General features: G+C 43.2%; 1 protein-coding gene across 1 annotated transcript; it reads left to right on the plus strand.

The window, feature by feature from the left end:
- The first annotated feature begins 2,081 nt into the window (after positions 1-2,081).
- On the plus strand, positions 2,082-15,772 carry LOC123024336 (acidic mammalian chitinase-like). Its single transcript, XM_044431942.1, has 12 exons — positions 2,082-2,129; positions 3,989-4,145; positions 4,857-4,886; positions 7,153-7,357; positions 7,898-7,954; positions 9,118-9,283; positions 10,465-10,583; positions 10,829-10,952; positions 11,052-11,234; positions 13,558-13,674; positions 14,314-14,449; positions 15,513-15,772. Exons 1-12 carry the CDS (start codon positions 2,082-2,084, stop codon positions 15,770-15,772), a joined length of 1,602 nt encoding a protein of 533 aa, XP_044287877.1.
- Positions 15,773-24,803: the final 9,031 nt, after the last annotated feature.

Here is a 24,803-nt window from a genome sequence, read left to right on the forward strand (position 1 = left end):
TGGGGAAAACTCTTGGAACCATCTGACATCCAAACATCAAGGCCTTCCAGGCACTGCGGGAAATCATTTCCAATAAACAAGGCTGTAAGGTCTAACTTTCTAACCGACTGAAGTTGCATGCTAATAGAGAAACACGGGAAAACATCACACAGTGTGATTTTTTTCCCTGCATGTTACTGGGGGTTGGTGAAGAGGAGGAGACATGAAGGTGCTGGTTTTTGCAGAAAGCACATATACCCTTGAACATCCTCTATCCTTTATGTAAGCCTCCCAGAAAGCCTATGGCTAGGCGGGTGGCTTATAACTCAATTAAATCAAATAACACCTAGTACTGCCTAGACATTTTTCTGAATAGAATTTTCCTTTTGTCTATGAATTAAGCATCTACTGTTGAAGATGCAATTGTGGAACACAGTCTAAAATATATTCAAGCAGCTTGAAAATTCTGCAGTTCACATAATGAATACAAACCATTCAGACATCTTCTGTTACCTTGGTGTCAATGTTGAATTCAGTGGCATTATATCAAATTGTGGTGTCCTGTACCATCATCCCTTGTACCTGGTAGGACAAGGCTGTAGTACACTCATAGCCCCAAAGCAAAACTTTTGATTCAGATAGTTTCTAAGAGAGGTATTCCCCAGGCTCACAGGACACAAATGTGCACATTCTAATTTCTATGTTTCTGTATACGGATATGTAAATGCTAGAATTTAGATTTCACACAAGGACAGCAATTAATCCCCAGTCCAAATAACTGCAAATAATTGTTTTCCACCCAGATTACCTTAAATTCTTGGGGTACTTTATTCATTTCTCTAATTAATTTCCTACCCAGATGATTCATCTCCAGCTCCAAAATTAATTTTTAATCACATACCCATTAATCAAGCACCTTGTTATTAACCCATAAATTAAATTTAAAATAAATAGAGTGCAGAGAACAGTGTTGGCAGCAGGGAAAAATTTCCTTTACTGTGAGATGAGCTGGCTGGAGGTGGTTTCTCTCCCCCTCTTTCTTTTAACTTAGCTGAGCTGCTTTCTTTGCCTTTCTCTGTTTTATTTTCTCTTTCTTTTGACTTGTAAGCCATTTTCTGATTCTCTTTTATATTAAGTTAGCTGCGCTGCTGGCTCCCAGAGTGGAGTGAACAACCTTGCCTGACTTTAGCAATTAGCACAGGTGATTTATAGACCATTCATCCTTGTCTGAAGAGCACATGAGTGTTTTTGACACTGGGGAGTCAGAGACTCTCAGACCTAAAACCAGCACAGCTAAGAACTTGTAATTTGCTTCTATCAATACTCGGCTGGGTTTTGTGCTTCCTATCAGGATAGGAGCTGAGGATATCAATATCTTGGGGACTGGTTTGTTTGTTTGTTTGTTATTTATGGACTTATTGTCCACTGCATCAGTCCAAAGGCTGCAGTCCAGTCTTGACTCTTGGAGCCCTCCAAATGTGAAGGGCTATGGGCAGGGTGGGAAGAACATGGAGGCAAAGGTTGCTTCGACACGTTTTTCTCCAAAGCATGGAGATGGCTGATCCTGACTAACGAAGTGTGAGACTTCAGAAGTGGACAGAAGGAGGCTGAGATGCCACCAGGATAGCTTATGATGGTGCACTTGCCTCCTCCCCTTCATGATCCTGCAGAACATGGACAGAAACCTTTCTCCAAGGTCATATTCATGACTATGGAATTTGCTGCCATGGGAAGTGGTGATGGCCACCAATCTGGGCCGCTTTAGGAGGGGATTGGACAGATTCAATAGGCTGATCGGAGAGGAAGTGCTACCTCCCTTACCAGAGGCGGCATGCCTGCGCACATCAGTTGCTGAGGAGCTTGGGCAGGGGGAGGTCTTGCACCCATCCTGCTTGCAGGCAGCAACTTTGGCACTGTGTGTACAGACTTCTGGACTAGATGGATTCGGCGTGGCTTTTCTTGTGTTCTTATGTTCTCCTTTTCTACCTGCAGTGCACCTGTGTAGCAGGTGTTCAGTGGGCTTCTCCCTGCCTCAGCACAGGTTACAGCCCAGGGATGTGAGACCAAAATTGGGTGAGGGCTGGGTCAGAGAAGCAAAGGTGATGGCTGGCACAGACCCTTCCCATGAGGTGGGAAAGAAGGTGGCACAGGTAAAGCAGAGCCTGCCAAGCGCCCTTCACACGTTGAAAGGAGAAACGAGGGCTCCCTTGGCTCTGCTCCGGCTTTGCTGCCCATGGCAAGCCCCCCATGCAGCAAAACAACCATGTGGGGGAATCCCTGCTGCTATCGCTGATCTGTGAGAAGAAACAGCAGTACAGTTTCCTCTCCCCACATTCTGGGACTGGGGCTTGTGGACAGGTGGGGGCTCTCAGAGGTGCTGCAAACCTCCCCAAGCTGAATGCAGAGCCTCTGCCAGCTGGTTGCGCACCCTTGCCTTGGCCACTACACTCTCAAGCATGTTCAGCAAAAAGGGTATGTTTGATCCTGGATGATAATTACCTAAATCAGTAGAATCCCAGACTGTCTTCTTTAACTGAAGAGCAGCTCTCACCAATTTTAGTTATGCTGAGTGCAAGCTTCATGTAAAGTAGGGCTGAGATTTTCCACAACCTGGGCAGCCAGTCCATCTTGGGCTGCCATTCAGTCAAGCAGGACAAGGGTTAGAAGTGCTGCGTTCTGAGAGTCCCTTCCATCTCTGGCAGGACTCTTGATCTGAAGAAGATAGATCAAGATCTAGCAGAGGCTCTTGAGGAGAAAAAGGGAAGCAGTTTTTGTCCATTAGCAGCCCCTCTTCGCTGCCTACAACACTGTTCCAGAGACTCCCCCATTCTTCCACAGCAGCTTTCAAGGGGCTGCAAGGGGAAAGGCCTTGAAAATAGTGAAAATGGCCTTCCTTCCCCTTGCAGAGGGGAGAAAGCCACCTTCTGCATCCTGTAAGTCCTCTGACATCCCAGTTCAACACTTTAACCAATGCACCTCACTGACTCTCTGTGCAAAGATGATGTCCTTGTGGATCCTCATGACACAGCAACCTGTCATGAGTGACAAACCACGATAGGTTGTCATCTTGTACAAACTTGGCCTGTTTCCTGCAGGTGGCTTGTTCATGGTTACCAAACTACTCTTGACAACCACAACCCATGGCTTGTTTAAGACATTATTGTGCACAACTGAACTGAAGTGACTGTGCCTATGAAGGGTAGTGGGAAAAGGTAAACAAGCAAGCAAGCAAGCAAGGGCCTTTTGCATCTTCTGCTAAGCTTGCTTGGGCTGCTGCCAGTGACAATCACTCCACAAGTAATTGTAATTGGCTCGGTATTGCCTGCCACAATTGTGAACCCTTTTGGGTCAACACAGCTTTTCCCCCATTTCCAGTGGAGATTGCAAAGAGCAGTCCTCAAACTGACATTTAGGGACAGCCCCTTCCAAGTACCCAGGCAGCACATTGGAGGAACTGTCACTGCTTGTCTATCTTTTTTTAAAGAAAAATTGGCACCCCAAATGTGTGCAAATATTTCTGGGTCCAAAAAGCTACATTAGTCTCTTTCTAAAAAAATGTTTGAAAGGAAGCCTGAGTTTTGATTTGTGGGGTGCAACCCCCCACAAAAAACCTTGGGCACTTTGAAGGGGCTGCCACAGCTCACCATTTCTGCCAAAAAGAAAAGGTAAATGACAAAAAAGGTGCAAATGAACTAAAAAGGGCTTGTGATTTGGTGCAGCGGGGACAAGTTGGTCCTACAGCAGAAGTCCCCCAGGTTACTTGTGAGAAGATTGAGGGGGCAGTGGGGGACAACCCAAAGTGAATCTGATTTTGGGTCAGGAGAACAAAAAGGCTATTGCCAGAGTGAATTGGCATACCATGTGAACCTGCCACATACTCTATAGTAAACCTTGAATAACTTGCTATTGGGAGGTTTTTGTCCTTGTAAGACATGGCCATTTGTCCTTGTAAGACTTCCAAGACGTGGCCATTCTTGACTAAATTAAATTTTTTAAAAAATTGTGACAGCTTGATTACGTCAGAAGTGTTTTGAAGCCTCTTTGTAGCCAGGTGTCCAAGTCCCACACTGATAAGTGGGATTTTCTCATCTATATAAAGCAGCGCTTCTCTGTGATTCAGGCAGTTACATCTGAGAAGATGACAGGAAAAGCCGTGCTTTGCTTTGGTGAGTAAGTTTCCACCCATCTTTCTGTAACTCAGGAAAGGGACTTTCCTTGCAGAAGGAGCTTTCAAGCCATTGCTTCAATCTATCACAAAAATGTTGCACAGGATTTCTTCTTAGAATGTACAATAGCTAATAATTGTGTTACATGCTTTGGAATTATTTCACCTAGGATATGGAAAATTTCAGGGCAAAATGAAGAATTAGTTCAGGGCCAGGGAGGTGTCTCAAAATACTCAAGTACTTTTTTTTTTAACCTTGTTTACCACCCCTTCTTGCCCTGATCTGCACCTTCAATACAGGTGTTTTTAGTTAAGAAGGGCATCTTTGTGAGGTGATTCTAGCCAATCAGAACTCACTCAAGCAAGTACTTATTGTGTCATGATGCAGCCAATCAGAATTAACTATGTGATGATGCTATGAAGCCAAGTCAGAGTGAAATCAGGGCACACTGACCTGTATGAATAGTATTTGGCTACACTATGATGCTGTCCATCACCATACAGCAAATTCTTCCTGTGAACATTTTGGCCCTGACTTGCAGTCTACCCGCACCCCAGATTCCAGGAGTTGATATGTGATGCTGATGGATCTCACAGGGAGCAAAATAATTATGTATTAAACAAGATCCATCAATTTCCTTTCAACTATATTTTTGAATGTTGACAATAATATATTTAGCTTGTTTGTAACACATTCCTTTTTCCCTTGCAGGTTTGGCCATTTTGCTGCAACTGCAGCTTGGTAAGAACCTTTTATTATATGTTTAATTAAAATAAGGTAAACATAGCTTCACAGTGAAGCAAAGCAGTTAAGCCTAGGGCTTTCATTATTCAGCTGCAGTCCACAAGGGTTTTACAGTGGATGGGTTCACATGGCACATTAAGCCACCTTGCATATAAGCCACAGCGGGTTGGTTGTTCAGGGAATAACCTATGATATGCCTGACGAGGCTTGGTGTCGCTTGTTCTCCCCCTCTATCTCCCCTCAGTCCTCCAGTCAGCTCCAACATACATCCCGGGGGACTTTGTGCCAAACACTATTTTGTCTTCTGTTCCTAGCTCTGACAATTACTCATTTTGTTCTTTGGCTTTTTTCGCTTTGGTGCCTCAAAAATGCACAATTAGGAGGCATTTTGTTGGTGGTATTTTTCAAATATTTCACACTTACAGTGGCAAGAGGAGACTGCACACAGACAAATTTGCTCACACTTCTGAAGGTCCAGGGGAAAATAACAGTAAGAGCAAGTAGAATCTCAGAACTACAGCTTAGAAACACTGAAAATGGGGGTGAGGGGAGAAGCCAACAGAGCGAGTACATCGAAAGTTTGTGGGTGGGGGAACAAAATTTCCCCTTTGGCAGTGTGATGCTTGCATTTGAGGAGTTGGACCAACACTTCCTCAGTGTCCTCTACATTTTCAACCATTTCCTGAAGGCAAGACCACAAATATCAGATAGGGTCTCATATTTGCAAAAGCTTGACAATAACCCCAACAACAAAAACAAAAGTGCAACCCTAGTCATGCATTTCTGAGGCACTCAGAGAAAATAGACAAGGTTTTTATGCTACTCTTCCTATGTGGATCTGTAGCTGCTCATAGCATCCCTTGATGAAATCGATCTTCCAGGGTCAGAGGACCTGCCAACTTATCATGAGTATGACCTACAGGCTATGAATCATCTGCATGGTCTGTCTATGAGAAATATATCACTCCATGGAGAACCCTCCAGGTTTGAACAATGCAACAATCCACCACAGCAGGCTTCTCCTGATGGGTTGTCATGTCCTGGGAACATAATCACTTAATAGAACTGGCTTTAGTAACTAGAATCTTGATTGATGTAGCATTAACAGGGATCATGTTCTTTGAACGTGTATTTTATTGAAGTATACCTAGCTACCTTGGGTTCCTCGCAAGAGGAAAGAGGGAAGGATATAAAATTGTAATGAAATACTAATAATTTTGCTATGAGGAGTTCATGAGAGAACAAGGTTGTAAAGTGAAAAGGTTAATGAAAGAGAGACTTCCTAGAGGCAGATGGGATCATGGAAAACTACATGGAATGTCCGTTGTGTGACTCTTTCCTCTAATTGTTGCACGGGGCATAGGTGGTGGTGCTTAACCATTCCTGCTGTTATTCAGAATTGCCTTGCCCAGATGCTTTCCCTCCATTTGAGAAATGGATAAAAGCTCTCTGCACAGACATAGCTTTCCAACCTTTTGCAGCTTTTAAGAAGCCTCCAGCTCAGAAAAAGCCACCCTTTTTTGTCCCCAGCCCTGCCATCCATGTGTTGTGGGGAATGTATGCGAAAGGAACTTGCTGAAGGCTTGCAGGGCTTGGGAAGGCCATGTGGCTCTCAGGGACATCATCACATCTGCAGACACCTTTCTTGGCTCCTACTGGTTTGTCCTACCCTTCCTACCTACACTTGAGTGGCCTGAGTGCCATTTTTGGTAGAAAGGTGGGTTACAATCCAAAATCAATCAATATTTATTTTAAATGACCACATTTCTTACTGGCAGCTGGGGTCATTTCAATGCCAAGTGAAGGCTTCTAGCTGCTCCCAGCTCCTTTTCCAGAGGCTTAGAGGAATTTTCCTCTAAGATGACAGGTGGATGAAGGCTGATGCTTTCATTTGCGGCACTCACGTTTTCCAGTGGTACCCAAGACAGTTTCTCAAATTGTCAAATGGCCTTAGCTAAGATCAGCTACCCTGGTGCAAGCTTTTCCCATGATGGAGCCCTGCCGACAGATGTTCCCCTTGCATGCACTGAGAGTGGGGCGGCTGGCACTGGTGGGCTTTGCAACAGCCCAGGTACAACCACTGGGTTCTGGCTTCCACCTGGTTACACCTGCTTGTAGGGGTCACCTGGAAAGGACAACTGACTAATGGACAGCTGCTGTACTTTTTGGCTACCACAGGGGTTTTTATAGCTTAGTTGGATGATGAGCAATGTGGTCGGGAAATGGATGCTCACCCTGGCTCCTTTTTTCCCTCCCTTAACAGGCTCAGCCTATAAACTTGTGTGCTATTACACCAACTGGTCCCAATACAGGCCAGAGCCAGCCAAATTCTTTCCAAACAACATTGATCCAAACCTCTGCACTCATTTGATCTATGCCTTTGCCACTATGTCTGGAAATAAGATTGCACCTTATGAATGGAATGATGAAAGCAGGCTATTCCCGGAGTTTCAAGCACTGAAGAAAAGGTCAGTTCTTTTTTTTAAATCATGGAATCATAGAATAGGAAGGGGCCAGGGGGCTTTGGGTCCAGCCCCCTGCTCAGTGCAGGACTCCAAGTTAAAGCATCCCTCTCAGAAGGTTGTCCAGTTGCATCTTGAATGCCTCTAGTATGGGAGAGCCCACTATCTCCTGAGGCAATTGTTGTGTTGTTCTAACAGGAAGTTCTTCATGATGTTCAGTCATCATTAATAAAAATGTTGAAGAGCACTGGAACCTTCACACACACACACACACACACACACACAGAGACTTTAAAACACTTTCACATCCTTATAGCATTCTTAAGTACAATCCAATCTATAAACTGATTCCAGGGATCAGTTCCTGATCCCAACATTATGGGATCATCATAATGTTGATATATACTGGCAAAGAATATTTTTGTGCCCTTATGAAAACAAGCAAACACATTTTTGCTCAATATTCTAAAATCCCTTCAACATGTCACTTCTGAATCTGAGCTTAAGTGCGAGTTTAATGCCCTGATATATTCTCATATTTTACAGCAACCCCAATCTTGTCACTCTGCTAGCAATTGGAGGCTGGAATTTTGGCACTCAGAAGTGAGTATTCCTTCTTTATCCCTGCTTAACTGAGAACAATATTAAAACTTTGCAATGGGGTGCAAAGTTATCTATAATCAAAAAAAGAGGAGTTGCATCACTAAAAACACAGGACAGGAGGAGGGCAGGCACAAATTTGCATATTTGCATGAATAAGGTCTGTACAATAGGTGCAAATTTAGAATTAATGGCAATAATGTAAATAGCAATACAATCAATCTCCTTATGATTGAGAAGACTGACTTGTGGGGCTGCTCGGTTTGCTGTCCAGGTGCTAAATGCAGATAGGCAATTTCAAGGCAGCTGTCAGGTGGTGGTTGGGTCATTGTAGATGGCTGAGCATATACAACATCAGCATAGACTCTGACCATGTTTAAAGGGCACTTGGCAGCATGCATTAAGGAAGGGGCAGGGAGGTTGTGGCCCTTTGGATATTTTTGTCTACATGTCCCATGTAGTCAGGATGAGCAATGATGGGGGGAGATGGGAACTGTAGGCCAAAAAAATTTACAGGGATATGAGTTTTTTCACGGGTGTATTAAGGTAAAGAGCTTGATGCAATCCTCAGGGTGTGAATTGTACGTCCATGAGCAGAAACTCCCCTGGCATGAATCTCTTTGATTATGGGGATCTGTGATAATTCTGGCAAAAAAACAAAATAGTACCTTTGGCTTCATAGAAATGTATTTTGGGTGTAATGATATGTATGTAAGGTAGGGCCCCCAGTCTTTTTGGATTTGTAGGCATATTTGGCAATTTGAGGAACTGCTCCGGGCTGTTTGAAATTAACAAATGTAAGAATAAGTATGTTTTTTGGGCCTTTTTAACAGCTAGTAGACTGAAAGTACAGAATGGGAAGGCTAAGCACTCACTTCCTATAGTACAATGGATTAAGGACCCACAACACTTTTGATGTATGGGCTGGAGGAATATAAATACCAATTACAAATTGATATTTATCTCGGCATTTGGTCTACTTTTATAGAAGCTTCTGGATAATTGCTAGAAAATGATATGCATTTCATGCAAATCCACATAAAAATGTTTAAAAATATTTTAAAAATTAGTGCCAAGAGACTCCGCATTGGGGATCCCTTCATGGTCACCACTGGGAAGACCCTGATATAAGGGCACATGATAGAGATTGTCTTTCTTCATCCCAGGTTCACTGAAATGGTTGCCACAGCTGCCAATCGTAAAATCTTCATTGACTCAGTGATAATATATCTCTGTAAGTTTGGGTTTGATGGGATTGACCTGGACTTTGAATACCCAGGATCCAGGGGAAGCCCTCCCGAAGACAAGCATCGCTTCACCATCCTAATTCAGGTGAGAAACCAACACACTACCTGAAGATGTGTAGTCTGACTGATATTTCTGACTGACTGATATTTCTGACTGATATTCTACACTGTCAGGAATCATTGCTTTGCTTGCCTTCCACATGAACTGAAACCATCCTATCCTAGCGGCCTCCACAAACACTTCTGCCTTAAAGTTGTGGATGGCCATTCCATATGAGACTTGAGACCTGCATGAAAACCATTATAATCTACACAGTCATTGGGACAATGCCTTTCTAGCATAACTGGAAGGTAGTCATTTTTGCATTTGGCATATTAGAAGAAGCCTGCCTTACTGGAGTTATTCAGCAAGTGGCACTCTGCCTCCCAAGATTGAAGAAAATGGCTGCAGCAGAAAGAACTAAAACACAGGTCATAGAAGAGCTGCTACAACTTAATAATAGCAACTTTGGGTGAAATTGTATGGCCTTCTGATACTGCTTGGGAAGCTATAGAATTCTTAGGAGTCCTACCTCCACGATCTTAGAATATCAGGACTGGGACTCTGAAGGCTCCTTTCCTCACACTCTTGTTTCAGCATGGAAAGAACTATGCCAGATACTTTCCAGAGGTCGCAACTGGGCCTTGCATAGGGGAAGCAGTGGCATGCCAGAGGCTGAGAGAGGAGCAGGCTGGGGCTGTGAACTCATGTTGATTGCAACAGCCACCCAGGTTCCTTGCCTCCCCTTTCCCAGTGCTAAATCTAGACTGTCAAAAATGGCCATCTAGAGAAAATGGAGTGTGCAAGGTGTTGTGGCACAGGAAACATGTGCAGATTGAGCAGAATATATGGGAACCAAATGTGCAATAAACTAAGAGTGTGGCAAAGCTTTTAAATTTTCACAATGCCAGTAGGTCCCGAACCTTGAATCAGTAGTAGATTGCTATGACTGAAAAAGCAGGACAAACTCAAGTGTGCTGAGCAAACCCATTGTTAGGCAGGGATCCTGATTCTTTTATCTCTGACAAAGTGGTTGGGAATTTACCCCTGATTTTAAGTTGAAGAGGATTCTTTTTACTCACGCAAATCTATAGGCAACATTGGGAAGGAATGGTTTGCAAGACGTTCTGGTACCTAATTCTGAAAATGTCTGCTGGAGCAATGTGTACAGAAAAATGCTCATCATGGATGAGAAGGCTGAAAGATCTCCTCATATCTCTCCATAGGAAATGTTGGCTGCTTTTGAGAACGATAAATGTGAAGGGAAGAGACTTTTGATCACAGCAGCAGTGTCTGCAGGAAAAGGAACCATTGATGCAGGATACGAGATTGCTGAGATAGGAAAGTAAGTAGCATGCAGCTCAACTGAGGATTCTAACACTATTTGAAATTGCTTCTCACCTGCCTTAGGCCATCAATCAAAATTAAACATGCCAACTGACTGCAAAACTACTACCAAATCCATGGGAGCACTCCTAGGTTGCACAGTTAAGCAAAGTTACTAAGGTTTAAACTGTCTTCGGCATATCACATTGGTCTGTTGAAACTCTTCATCTGCTATAACATTTTGCTCTGCTTTATTTATGCCAGACTTTTAGATTTCATCAGTGTGATGACGTATGACTTCCATGGAGGCTGGGATACCTTCACAGGACACAATAGCCCCTTGTATGTGGGATCAAAAGACCAGGGTGACTTTAGGTATTTCAACTGTGTAAGTATCCTGATCCTATACGTAACGTTTGTGTGTTCTTTTTCAAGAACCCAAAGAAAGAGCTAAGCTCTAATGCCCTGTCCAACTGTACCTCCTCAGGATTTTGCTATGAAATACTGGAGAGACAACGGTGTCCCAGCTGAGAAGCTTCTCATGGGGTTCCCCACCTATGGACGCACTTTCAGGCTTACTACTTCAGACACTAGTGTCGGCGCACCTGCTTCTGGAGCTGGCTCAGCTGGACCTTTCACTCGCGAGGCGGGCTTCTGGGCCTATTATGAGGTAAGCACCCCGATCTTATATTTCTCTTAATTGTTTATTGTTTTAAATCACCTTTCATCCATATGGGCTGGTATATATGTTGGGAGTTAGGTTCCTCTCTTCTCTCTTTCAAACAACAGCTCTGTGGAAAAAAAGCTCCCTATGTCCAATGTATATCCAGCAAGCCAAAGCCAGCAAAGAAAGCATCTCAGGGCATGCACAGAGTGGTTCAAATTAGAAACTGTGAGCCCTCATTTGAGTAACCCTGGATCCCACCCCTCCGGCAGTGCCACTAGGGAGATGAGCAGGCCACCCAGCTGCACACAGCCCCTCCAGTTGGCTAGCCCATCTCTCCCTTTGCCACATCATGGGACCAAGGGTCAGACTAGGCTCTTCTCCCATGCCTCCTCCTGGCACTGCCAGACCCCAGAGTCTGCCTGCACGCCTGGCGATGGCAGCCTTGAGATGAGCTCCTCCTCCTTCAGCCCCTCTACATCTGTAGGCCTCCCTTCCCAGGCTTCACTGTCCTCATCCAAAGAGTTGATGTCACCCTGGCCACAAAATGCATGCTAAGAGCAACGGCCTCTTTCATTGCCAACAATACATGCCTAAGCCTAAGCCTGCCAAAATAAAACAGGATAATTCATTAATGGTTGGATCCAGTGGGGTTGTACATCTGGCAAAAGGAAAGATGATGGAATATGCTCCCCAGCAAGGTTGGCCTGGTGCCAAGCCTATATTCTTTTCGGTGCCAGGTTAAAACCTTGTTATTTAATTGTTATTTTAAAAGTTAGCATTTTTACTGATTCACAGTCACTTTTGTTTTGATTGGATTCACTTATATTGGTTTTGGTAATTTTGTTGTATTATTTTACTGATTGCTTTTATGGTTATTGCTTTTAATCTTGTAAACCATCTTGAGACACGATAGGAAAGGACAGCATATAAATGTTTTGAATGAATAAATAAATAAGCCAGTGATGGAAAACATTTCCAGTCTTCCATGAACACCCCTGCACACCCTGCATCTGCTGGGGACCATAGCGAGGAGGGAGGGGAGGAAGTTCTGTTACATAAGCAGGCATCCATTTATGTGATTGATTCAACCCTAACAATGCAATAATACAATGCTATAGATTTCCAAGATGGTTAAAAAAAATAGAATGGTGGACAGGCCAAGTCTTAAAATGCTCTTTCAGGCTCTGCTTTGCATGTCAGGCTTCTTCCTTCTTCAGAAGGAACATATCATGGGAGGACAGTTGGGATAAGAAACTTTAAGAATGAGGATCTGTCCAGGGTCCTGAACGACCTGGGTTTGCCTACTTGTTTTCTGACCCATAGCCTTCAAGTAATTACAAAATCCCTACTTGCAGGTCCAACTTTCTGCTCCAGAATGGGCCAGCTTCAGACTACCGTGGGCTTATCCTTGCCAGGATTGGTTCAATAATATATATTTTGGGGAAGAAATCCCATTCAGCAAATGTCCTAGGCAACTTTAAATAGGAATGTATTGATTGAAGGTTCAGTCCATGTTATTGGTTCCCATTGAACAGACTCTTTTTGAATGCTGCATATCAGTTTCTCTTGCCACAGGGGATGTCAGGTGCTTCCAGGCGAGGCTTTTTGGACCATCTCCTGGCATCATTCACAAGATCCTCTGCTTGTAACTCTCTTGAGTTTTCCCACAGCTTCTCCTATTTCTTCTATTACTGCAGAAAATTCATGCCACATAAAAATATGAAATAGGTGCACAATTCCTTCTAATAATTAGAGTTAGGAGTCCTCTGTTTGGAAGAATCCTTCTCACTGCATGTAGTTGAGGATCTAATTAAAAGACCAAAATACATTATTTTTTGCCATTAGCAGTTCAATCCTATGCATGCCTACTTACAAATATATCCCTTTGAGTTCATAGAAGCTTACTCTCAGGTATGAGTGCATAGAATTGCAGCATAAATGTTTTCTTATATGGTGTCTATGCAATGCATGTGTATGCAATTTTAAATCACTATCAATTAACTTAGCAATGATTGTTTCTTTTGTCCAATAGCTGCTGAATAAATGATGGCTTCCTTGCTTATTCTCTGTTTCTATGCTTTCTCTTTAGATACTGCTCAGATCTAGCATAGAATAATTATTGTTTATCCAGCATTTCAGATCAAAGATGTGATGGTCTGGGGATCCTGTGATATCAGAGAATAAAGTTTATCAAAGACCGCTACACAGCCTTTACTAGGTTTTAGTTTGCTGGATTAACACAAAGCTGACTTCTTGGAGGCTGCTTTCTATGACTCATTTTTGTATTTGGAATTGTAAAATGAAAACTTGTGTGATATTTTCACAGATTTGCACATATTTAAAGTCTGCCACAGTAAAATGGATAGATGACCAGAAAGTACCATATGCCTACCAGGGGAATGAATGGATTGGATTTGACAATATTTGCAGCTATAAGCACAAAGTAAGATTACTGTGTTTTAAATGTTATCATTTCTCAGATATTAGGATATGCTTGGGCATAATCCTCTGAAAGGCAAGATCTGCATGGTGGGAGGTTGAGGACAAATACAAGGAAGTAGTACTTGGCTCAGTGCATAAATCAGTGGTGGAAGCTGCTACCACAAGATGCAGCAAACTGGATGGCTGAATCATGAAGGATAAGGCTATTAGTGATCTGAAGGAATGATTACTGTATTATCTCCAGAAGCAGAAGTCTGCCTTTGTATGCCAGGTGCTGGGGGACACGAGCAGGAGGGTGCTGTTGCTTTCGTGTCCTGCTCATGGGCTTTCCATAGGAATCTGGTTAGCTATAGTTGGAACAGTTTGCTGGCTAGACAGTGTTTTGGTCTCTTCCAGCAGGGTTTTCTTATGTTCCCATGTATTCCTGTGCTATTCAAAGAATATCATATACACTGCCCTATGATATTGTGACAGCAAAAGAAAGCTTTCTGGCTAAATGCATCCTGAAATATTATTTAGCAAATCTATGAGCCACCTCCTTCCACATAGTAAGTAGTTTTCACAACAGGCTTGCAATGGAAAGGAAACATGCTATAGCATTTTAAAACTATTAGCTAATGTTATGATTTTTGTTCATCAGGTCAAGTACCTGAAGGAAAACAAATTTGGAGGTGCTATGGTTTGGGCCATCGATCTGGATGATTTTCTGGGCACTTTCTGCAATGAAGGAGTATATCCTTTAATAAGTGAGCTGAAGAGACTTCTTGAATCAAATGGTAAGATGATCTTTGAGTACTTCTTGCCCAGTTATGGTGACATTGGTGACCTAGTTACTGGAGGGTCATTTTAAGAGGTCAAAAGACTATTTGACTCATATTTAACTTCTTAGATATGCCTTAAAGGTGAGTGATGGTTGGGCGCTATTTGTAAACTGCCAGCAAGACTTACTGGTTCCACTGATGATGACTGGGTGTCACTGGGATCCTTGCACTGCAGTGAGGACTTGTTCTTAGCACAAGGACCACTGCCACCTTCCGTATTGCCGTACCATTGCTTGCTGCTGCTGCCTGAAATTGCTGCAAAAAAGGCACTTGTTGCAATTTGGCAAGATGATGGGACTTGGGAAGGTTCCTTTGGATTACCTTGTGCTCCATTTTGAGGGCTTCCTATCATGAGAATACTTCATTGGATTATTTTAGCCTCTGAATGGTTCCATACAATTCAGGATGGTGCTGTAAGGTAGTGGAGAGGTTTTTAAGGAGTTCACAGTGACTGAACTTTGGCCTGGTTCAGAGGTCTTTTCGTTGTTGGTGCCAAGAGCCTTCCATCTGGAAGTGCCCTGTTGGTGGAGTGGAAATAAGCTGTGGAAGGGGGCAATGCCCAGGTAATTTACAGGCCTTATTGTGTTCATCCAGAGTCACAGAGCATGCAACCAGCTAATGCATCTGCTGCCCAAAGTCAGAATCATCCCTTAGACCAGGAGCGGGCAACTCCACCCCCTTAAAAACATACAATAAGTACATTGCATTGAAAGCAATGAGATTTGTTTCTCGGTAATGGGTGTAGCTTACATGTTTGCCTTCAACTACCATCAGCCCTAGCCAACAAAGCTTATTGGGAGGGATGATGGGAATTGTAGGCCAAAACATCTGGAGGACCATGAGGTGCCCACCCCTGCACCTAGATGCTCATATGCCTTACTAAAAAATACTAACATTCACAAGAATGCAAGCTACTCCTCTTATACAGGAGTTACCAATGAGCTCACCTTTGGAGTTTGGAAATGTGAAGAGTAATGTAGCGTGGTTTTCTCACTCTCTTGTTAAACATTCATCCTAGAACCCATTGTGCCAGACTGCCCTGAGGACGCTCCCGGGCCCGAAATTCCAACTCCTCCCCCAGATACTACTACTACTACTACCACAGTTGTGGAACCACCAGTGCCTGGTGACTTTTGTGCAAACAAGCCAGATGGTACCTATGCCGACCCAGAAAACAACACCAAATTCTATATATGTACTAACAAACAGACTTTCAGTTTCACTTGCGCAGCTGGATTGATATTTGATGACAGTTGCAAGTGCTGCAACTACCCTTAAAGATGAGCAGAAGAGTTCCAGCAAACATAGTTACTTAAAATTATGCAACACTGTGGCCCACTGCAGGCCATCTTTCATTCTCCCTCCCCATCCCTTATATTTTCTGTGTCATGTAATCTGTACTGTAATCATGAGGTCTGATTTATGACCAATTTTTAAGCTATTCTGGGAGACATTTTGGCAGGCAGAATAAAGAATAAAGAAATAAAACAAACATGCATAACCAAAGTGTATTTGTGTTGATAAGCTTTTGTAAAAATCATTGGCTGGGTGCCCTTGCTTTAATCCAAGTGATCAAACAAACAGAGTCTGTGTCACTTTGTGGCTTGAACTAGATTCCCTCCTTCCCTCAGTGGAACGAATATGGCTACTGGAAACAGCATGCCCTATCCTTTCTCTTCCCCTTGCAGCCCTCCATGTCCCCCAATCTGCTCCATGCAACCCCCAACCTGTTGGACCACCACGCACAGGGGGCTGCAGGGGAGGTTCTCTTCTGGTGAACTAAAAAAATGTAGTCCATTCCATGATTAGCTTAATTTTTAACGAATGGCATGCAGCATTCTAGGTGGTTAGTGAAAAATGAATCCACATCCTGAACACATGAAAGCTTTTATTTCAAACATTCTATTCTCCCTGTTTATCACAAACAGCAAAAACAGAAAAACAAATATTTTGTTAAGGAGGGTTTGATACTTTGCAGGCATATGTACCCCCCACACACTTTGCCATGGATGTAACTATCTTGTAACTTCCCTGCCAAAGTAAAAAAAGAAGAAGAAAGCATCACTAGCCATCCACATAAGTGTCATCAGTTTTACAAATGAGGACATGCCTCATGAGGTCTTGAAAAGAGATGATCAGGAGGGGACAAGATAGCCATCTTCAAAACTTGAGGGCATTTTGACAGAAGATGGAGCACAGTTGTTTTCTTGTGCTTCATCACTTATGCAGCAGTCCTTTGAAGATACTTACCATATCACCACTTTATTTGCATAGCACCCAAATGTCGAATAACAGGAGGGGATTCGCACATTACATGGTGATTTAAACTTAAGAGGAATGGGAACTGTTATGTGAAGAACTTGATACACCTCTGTAATTCCTGGCTCAGTGGTGCTTATAGGTTCTTTAGACCAGTGGTTTTCAACAGCTGGGGACTGGTGAAAACAGGAAAATCACCTCAGGGACACTGAGGCAGAAACAAAAATCACCCTATACATAATACATATATTCTGCATATTAGTTTCCAAACACAATATCAAAAAAATGAAAATTCTCCAAAACAACCGGAAACCGAGCGACAAAAAATGCCAACAAAAGAACAAAATACTGAAATCGGCACAGCATTGCTCCCAGCTGGCTCCCACTGAGTCGTCTCTCCCCTCCTTGGGCACCCTGGAGGCATTGGCACACCCCCATGAACCGAGGAAGAGGTGATGGAGCACAGCCAGTCCCTGCACCGGTCCTTGGAGAGCAGGATGCGGCCCCCCACAGACCAGCAGGAAATCTCCCACGGACCGACATCGGTCCATGGACAGGTGGCTGAAAAACCACTGCTTTAGACAACACTGTGCTTCTTCAGGTTTCTTCAGTTTTTAAGAGCACTTTCCTATTTATATATTTATCTATTTATTCATTAGAATGTGTGAGACATTACTTTTGAAAATGAAAGAAAAGGCATCTCTATCTTTTTCTGCTATTGCACAGCACTACCTAGTGGTTATGCAGTGGAAAAGCTGGGAAAGAAATACTCTGTAAAGAGCATAGTTCTCAGTTCTGTGACAAAACTGAAGGTAGATACAGCAATGAGCACCCTCGTGTAGAAAAGCTCACTGTCACGTTTGCATCTAGGTTCAGTACCCCTATAAAGAATTCATTTACAGCACAGTTCAGCCATACCTAACCACTCTGAAGTCTCACTGATTTCAAGAGAAAGCATTAAAATGTGCACTTATCCTTCCCGTTGAAAGCAATGGAACTATAAGGACTTAAAACTGGGTCAGCTGAGCTCTTTGTTGTCATTTGTTGTTTGAACTTCCTGGTTCTTCGTGATGCCATGCTTCAGAAGGTAACCTCATTCTATGTGCTGAAAGATGTTTTACTGGCTGCCTAGGCTGTGAGTTTGTGTCCTGACCATTACATAACATGATTGAGCAACATTCTTTGATCAGCTAAGTGATAGCTGCTAAAAACTAGTCACTGTCCCATGAGACATCTAGGTTTATGAGACTCAGGCCAGATACCCCTCTGTGACTATCTTTTAACCTTGTTCAGAGGGCACAGGACTGGGGGTAGATACGTGAAAATGGCACCTTGTCTTTGCAAGCAATATAAGGTGGGGTTTCAGGCTCATGTTGGTAAGGTAGAGGAGGGTTGGGTGGGGTGAGTCGCTTGAAGAGTGAAGGTCATGTCACTCCAGACATGCTGGCAGATGTAGACCTTTCTCTGCCAAAATAGGTGTAGGATTTCACCCCAAAACAAACAGGAATTACCATTAGGTTCACTGTGGGATTCCTCTGCTCTTCTGAATAAAATTGTGATGCACCCACAGCTTTAGATGGATTAACTCTGATGAAAAACTCTGACATGTTACTGGTTCATGCTCAAGTATTATACAGAACCCAGCTTCTGAGATGCTTTATAACTAGGAATATACCTCTGAATAGGATATAGTTATTATAGGATTTCAGAAGGCACCTCACAGAGGTTTAGAACTACTTCACTGTTTGGAAATGGAGGGTGTGCTACATACACATCTCACATAATCAGCATTCAGGCATTTATGCGAATGGAATGGAAGAAATGAGTTTTCTATAGCAGTTTTCATCCACTGCGGTGACACTTTAGGTAACTTTGGTGCAATGCCTCTGAATGAATATTTGTGTATACAGATAGTCCACACACAGTTTCTGTTCACAAGTCCTTGCTAATAAAAAGGTTTCTTGATTGTGTGGAGGATTTTAGGATCTGAGACATTATATTAAAAGTCCACAGCAGGCAGAGCTAGAGACTCCTGTTCCCTCCTCGATGCATGTTCAGATGAATGTGTGAATGGTGCTACTGAGCCAGTTGATGGTTATTTGACATGGTTTTGTGACACCACAAAAGCTTAATAATAGGACCATTATGAACTGCCTGAGCTAAAGTAGCATCTCAGCCCTGGCAAGAGGAACAGATGCAGTTCTAAAGATACACACAGGCAGGCAACATTTACCACTGCTTGACATTTGCTATACTGAAAGAAAATAAGGACAGGACGTTCTGCCCCTAATACTGGGCAGGCTACCGCACAGTATTTTAAATTTCCACTCAGCTGAAAAATGGGTATTGTTCCTCCATTAAATGATACATGAGCACTCACAATGTTCCCTTTTCTGTGGGATTATACAGGATCTGCACTGAGGACAGGCTAACCCAACTGTTCCAAGGCAGGCATGCTTTACTAATGATAGCATTGCAGGGTGTCCAGTCTGGCTGAGCTTTCGCTCCATGACAAAATTACCATAAGAGTTAGAAACATAGGCAACTGCCTTGTTCAGGTCAGACTGTCTGTCCATCTGGCCCGCTCTGACTGGCTGGGGTTCTCCAGGGCATCTTCCCCCAAGTTAGTGCCGTCCACATGGTTATTTATTTATTGATAATACATCTACATGGCTTAATATCATAACATCCCTAAGCAGTTCACATATAAATATGAACTTATATATATATGAACATATATAAAAATATGAACCAGATGTTTTGGATTTTAACTCAAAACTGCACTTACCATTAGTCATACTGGTAATGAGCTGATGGGAGTTGAGTCCAAAACATCTGGAAGGCACCATGGTGTGTGAAGTTGCTCCAGGGTGAGAAACTTCACTATTTTTCAGGCAGGAGGCAGAGCCTCCAGTGGCAGCCATCTTGGCCACCTGAGGACCACTGTTGTGTCATGCCCCTCCTTCTCTTCTCCCTTTCTCAGGCAGTGGGGATTCGCACAGGATACCTTTTAGGGCAGGTCCTCTCCATCTCTCTCCACAGCATGCAAGCAAGTTCTTGTCAGTCATCAAGTCACCAGGCAGACAAATTATGGGAGGCCCAGTTGCTTCTTGGATCAGGATGGATCTTCTCATCACCAAGTGTGTGCAGCGTTCTTCCTGCTGCTGCAAATCTGCAACTTCAGGTCCACATTTTACCTGCATGTTACCCTCCTCCCCAGTACCTGCACTGAGCACCACTGCAACTAGCCAATCATGCTGCTCCTGACATCTTGGGCGTCTCCTGTGCAGCACTGACTGGTGGCACCCGTGTTTTCCCCATCCCCAAAAGCTGAGAAGGTGCAGTTCTCTTGACTCCCCAGCAGCAAAACTTCTCTGGGAGCCGAATCACAGCAGCTGTGGCAGCCTGGACTATGGCTCTGAGATCCATTCCTACTTCACCATTCCTATTGGGATGGGTAACTGCAAGCAGGAATCCCTGTGAGAATGGAGAACAAGGGAGAATTATTATAGCATAAGCTTTTGTGGACTAGACTGGAGCACATGCATCCAGAACTAGGCTGAGACATTTTGCTGCCGGAAGCAAAGGGCAACCTGGTTGCATCTACAGAGGCAGCTTGCACGGTCAGGGTATTTATTTTTTTATTTAATATATAGCCCTTGTTTCCAAATAAAATGGCTCTCAAGGTGGCTAACAAATTATTGATTTAGGTAAAACCTGAGTTAGATTTAAAACATGTAAAACAAATGGACTAGAAACGGCAAAAAAGCAACCCTAAAAGAAATCAAGAGCACCCAGCCAGTGAAACACTTCCTCAGCAACAGCTGAATTCTGCTTCAACCCCAGCAATGGCATAGCATCCTCCATGGCACCCCAGGACAGAAGGCAAGGTCAGGGCAATCTGCACTTGCACGTGGCCCTCTTCTCAACGCCCCCCCCTCCCCGAGCCACTCTCTGCCCTACAGTGCTGACTCTTTGATTTGGCAGCCTCACACCGCCTCGTGGCACTCGGGGCTGAGCTGGCTTGCATCTAACGAAGTGGACACCAGTCTATGAACGTTTCTGCTACAGAGCCATCGTGCAGGGCTAATTCTGAGTCCTGCCTCTGTTGCTCAGGAGGGATGTGGGGGGTGGGGAAGTACTGCGCTATCTTCCCTTCCATCTGTGGCTTTTTGTTTCCAGAGCACTAAGCACTTCTCCCTATTGTGTTATGTTCCTGCAATTTCTATACTGTGTGCAGGGAGGTGCTTTGTGTGGACAACTTTGGAAAAAGAAAAAAGGAACAAAGGGAGAGGCTAGCTGCTCTTTTAAAAGAAGTCAGATTGTTCCATAATAGGTCAGATGTCGGTGATCTTCTTATTCTCTGACAACCTTCCATACCAAATGTCTGAGCTACTCCAGCGAGGGTATGTCCTGTCTGTTTGAGTTTCCCCACATTTCTCGGTGCCTCTCTTAATGCTCATGTTCATGGAGTACACCTCTTGGTATATTAATCTGGGCAGCAGCAGACTGCCAAGAGCAAATACCCAAATATGATTTTCTACCATGCCCAAGTTGTGATTTGGTCCTCCAAGACAGATGTCAGAAACCCTCAGGGCAGCATTCCCCAGCCCAGGGTACTCTAGATATGTGGATTGCAACTCCCATCATTCCCAGTCAGCATAGTTATCTGCCAGCATTAAATGCAAGCGGCCCAGTCCTTGGGACAGCAAGGAAGTGAACAGGTTTAGGATCACTGCACAAATAACATGCGCCCTTGATGGAAATAAGCAAAGTTCATACGTCATGTCTGAAAATTGCACAAGTAACTATGCTGGCCTCACATTATGTTTCCAAGATGGAGTGTGCAGCTGCTTGCGAACAGCTTCATCCTGCCAAATAGGCACGATTTTCAATACAATGTTAGGCTACTGAACTGGATTTTAAAAGCATTGGCATTTGGCTATTTTAAATATGTTGACAATGCTTCATTAATGGAAAATCCATCTGGGGGCGGGACTTAGGCTACTTTTGAAGTGGGACCCTTAAGTGGTTTTCAAAGATGGTTTACTAAGTGGATGACTAAGATTATTAAAATAGTTTACTGCGGTGATATCACACCAGTATTTGTTTCGATATTTTGAGGAAGAAACAGAGGATGAACCGATGTAAAAGAGGATAGCAACCAAGGAGAACTCCTATCTATTTAATAGCTGTATAAAAGATGGCATTTCCAACAGCTGGGGTTTTGCTCCAACAGTAACAGATGGTGGGGAAGGTGACAATAATCATGCACAGTCAAATTATAAGGGTTATGCATGGCCACAGCTTTCTTGGTTACAGCTTGGCATTGCAAGAGTGTGGATCAGATGATTGGTCGGCCTGCCTCATGGCTAGTTGCTCTCCCTTTCTGCACATTGGGTCACCTCATGTGAGGCTGGAAACGGGACCCTTGATGGCATGGACTGCTCTGAAACACCATTTTTCCTGAGCTCTGGAGGTAAGCAGCACACAGCTTTTCTTCACTCTGGGACGGGATGCATCTATCCAAATTCCCTCTTCTGTCCAGGGACATGTATGATGATCAAGTTAACAATGGCCTCCATGTCACAGGATGTAGTTAAATTTTATTTATTTATTTAAACTTTTCTATACCATCCCATCACAGATGTCTTGGGACGGTTTTCTGGGTCCCAAAATGGGGTCCTTCATGGACTGGACTAGATGATATTGGAATATATTTGAATAGCACTGTCTCATTAAACTATATCAGATGCAATGAATGCAAAGAGCCCAAGCCTATGATATTTGTAAAGAACATTTTCAGAAAATTGACAAATATTTGTGGCCGATTGTCTCTTTCCCCGGGCATAGAGAAAGATAAAAGTGTTGACAGCTCTTGCATGATGTGTTTCATCATATCTTTCCATTCGTGCTTGCTAGTTTGCCTGCTTGCTGTCTTTCCTTGTTTATTTAGTTGTGCAGATTACTTCAGGCAGGATATAAAGAGTTCCAGAAAGAGAAAATTGCAGGGCGTGGAGAGTGAGGAAGTATAATTAAGACAGAGGTGGGAACGGGGGAAGGTGCTGTCTAGTACATTTGCTAGGCAGAGGTACAACTCCGCAGAGAGGTATGTAGTTCAAACTTCAGGATTTTGTCAGCTGCGTAGTTCCATGAAGAGTCATTTAAATGGGATTTTATTTGAGTGTTGAGGCTTGGTTTTGCTTCTTGAATCTCATACTAAATGGGAGGAATGTGCATTGATGAGAATACAGGTTATCTAAAATGTAGCTAGAAGTGGAATCTGCTGCCTTAAATAGGAATAGAAAGCAGTGACTGGTTATTAATTCTGCAGATGCCATTGTAAGGCATTTTCTGGTAATCACACAAACAGCTCCAAGAGAGAGAGACACACACATGGCTGGGTTCATAATGAAGTGCTTTGATTATGTAGAGCTATTATTAATATATATTGCATACAATTATGGATAGTATAGATTCAGAATAATAATCTCTTCTGAAATATCTAACAGCAGCACAACAGAATTCTCCATGGCTAGGATGTGGTCCCCTGATCCTGGTAAGAGAACATTTCTGTGCAACAAGGAGAACTAGATATGAGTGCCTGCAGAAATTCAATTTCTCCACCATGCAGGAGTGCCTTATTTCTAAAGCCTCCACAGGTTTAGGATATATGCAGATTCATCTATTTTTCAGCCCTATTTTCCTTTCTGCCTAGGTGCAAGAGCCATTATGGGGAAGCTACTACTGTGGATATGTGAGTATGTTTGCATTTCATAAATAAAATGATAAACAATAAAATAGCATATAAATGAATGGAGGAAAATACTTGTTCATAGAGTTCCATGATTCTTGCCTCAGGGGCTTACATGTACCAAATAAAGAAATCAGTGGCTTTTCTCTCCAAGGAATAAAAGATACAGCCCCTGTATCTTTTTTCCTCTGGAGACAAAATGTTAGCCAGTAAGACTGAAAAATGCGCTGTACTGACAATGCCATATTTTCCATTTATGAAGGCTGCTACGGAGTGGAGCTTGGATACATAGGGGCTGGGGACGCAGTAGTGAAATCTTTATATGTAGAACTGTACTGTACGTCCTGTATTTAATTTTGGTTGCGTTGTAGCCTTGAGAGCCAAGTGCGACACAACGAATGTTTCCATTCCTGCTTTTCCACTTCAAAACCTCCGGGTGGCACTGTGGCTTAGCAGAATGGTACAATACGCAAGAGGAAAGCACACTTTCTTTCACTTTTAGTCAAATGTTGCATTTTCTCTGCTGTAAAAAACAAATGGTAGTGCTGGTTAGACACGGAAGTGAACCGGAGGGTTACAGAACCCATAAAGAACCATGAGCGGGAAATGAGGAGCACAGAATCAATGCCTTATGTGGAAAAGCCCATAGAGAAGACTGGCTGTGTATGCTTACATCTTAGGGAAACAGTTTTTGTTACTGCACAGAGAACCCACAACTTGCTCCCATTTTCTGCAGCATTGGGCTTGCTTTTTTTTTTTTTTTAAGCCAGTGCCAAACTAGACAGAATTGGGGCAGAAGAGGAAATAGAGATTACTTGCCTTCCATGCCTCTGATTTCATCAGCCCTTCCCCTAGCTGAAAGAATTAGCATTTAAAAAAGGGATCAAATACAAATATGCTTTTACTATCAAATCTTGTTTTGCTCTCTGAATATTTTGTCAGGCTTCATGAAATGGACTCATCATTTATGTATTTATATCCCGCCATTTTTCCTTCCAAGGAACTCAAAGTGGCTTACATGATTTTCCTCCTCTCATTCCTATGCTCACAACAACAACCTTGTGAAGTAGGTTGGCCTGAGAGTCTGTGACTGGCCCAAAGTCATCCAGTTGGCTCCATGGCTGAGCGGGGACTAGAAACCAGATCGTCTTGAGTCCCAGTCCCATGCTCTTAACCACTACGCCACACTGGCTTCTATTTTATCAAAATCCATCAACATTTTGGGAAGAGTAGATCATTATTATGATGACATCTTAATATGCATTCCTTATTTTGAATATTTTTTGTTTCTCTTGC

This window comes from Varanus komodoensis, unplaced genomic scaffold, assembly GCF_004798865.1.
Source record: "Varanus komodoensis strain SLA01 unplaced genomic scaffold, ASM479886v1 scaffold1, whole genome shotgun sequence".
NCBI classification, from domain to species: Eukaryota; Metazoa; Chordata; class Lepidosauria; order Squamata; family Varanidae; genus Varanus; species Varanus komodoensis.

Excerpts from the sequence above, each read along its gene's own strand:
- LOC123024336 (XM_044431942.1), top strand. The coding sequence starts at position 2,082 with ATGGCTGGCACAGACCCTTCCCATGAGGTGGGAAAGAAGGTGGCACAG. Across the intron at positions 10,584-10,828 it reads GAGATTGCTGAGATAGGAAA|ACTTTTAGATTTCATCAGTG; the intron begins GTAAGTAGCATG and ends TATTTATGCCAG. Across the intron at positions 14,450-15,512 it reads GAGACTTCTTGAATCAAATG|AACCCATTGTGCCAGACTGC; the intron begins GTAAGATGATCT and ends CATTCATCCTAG.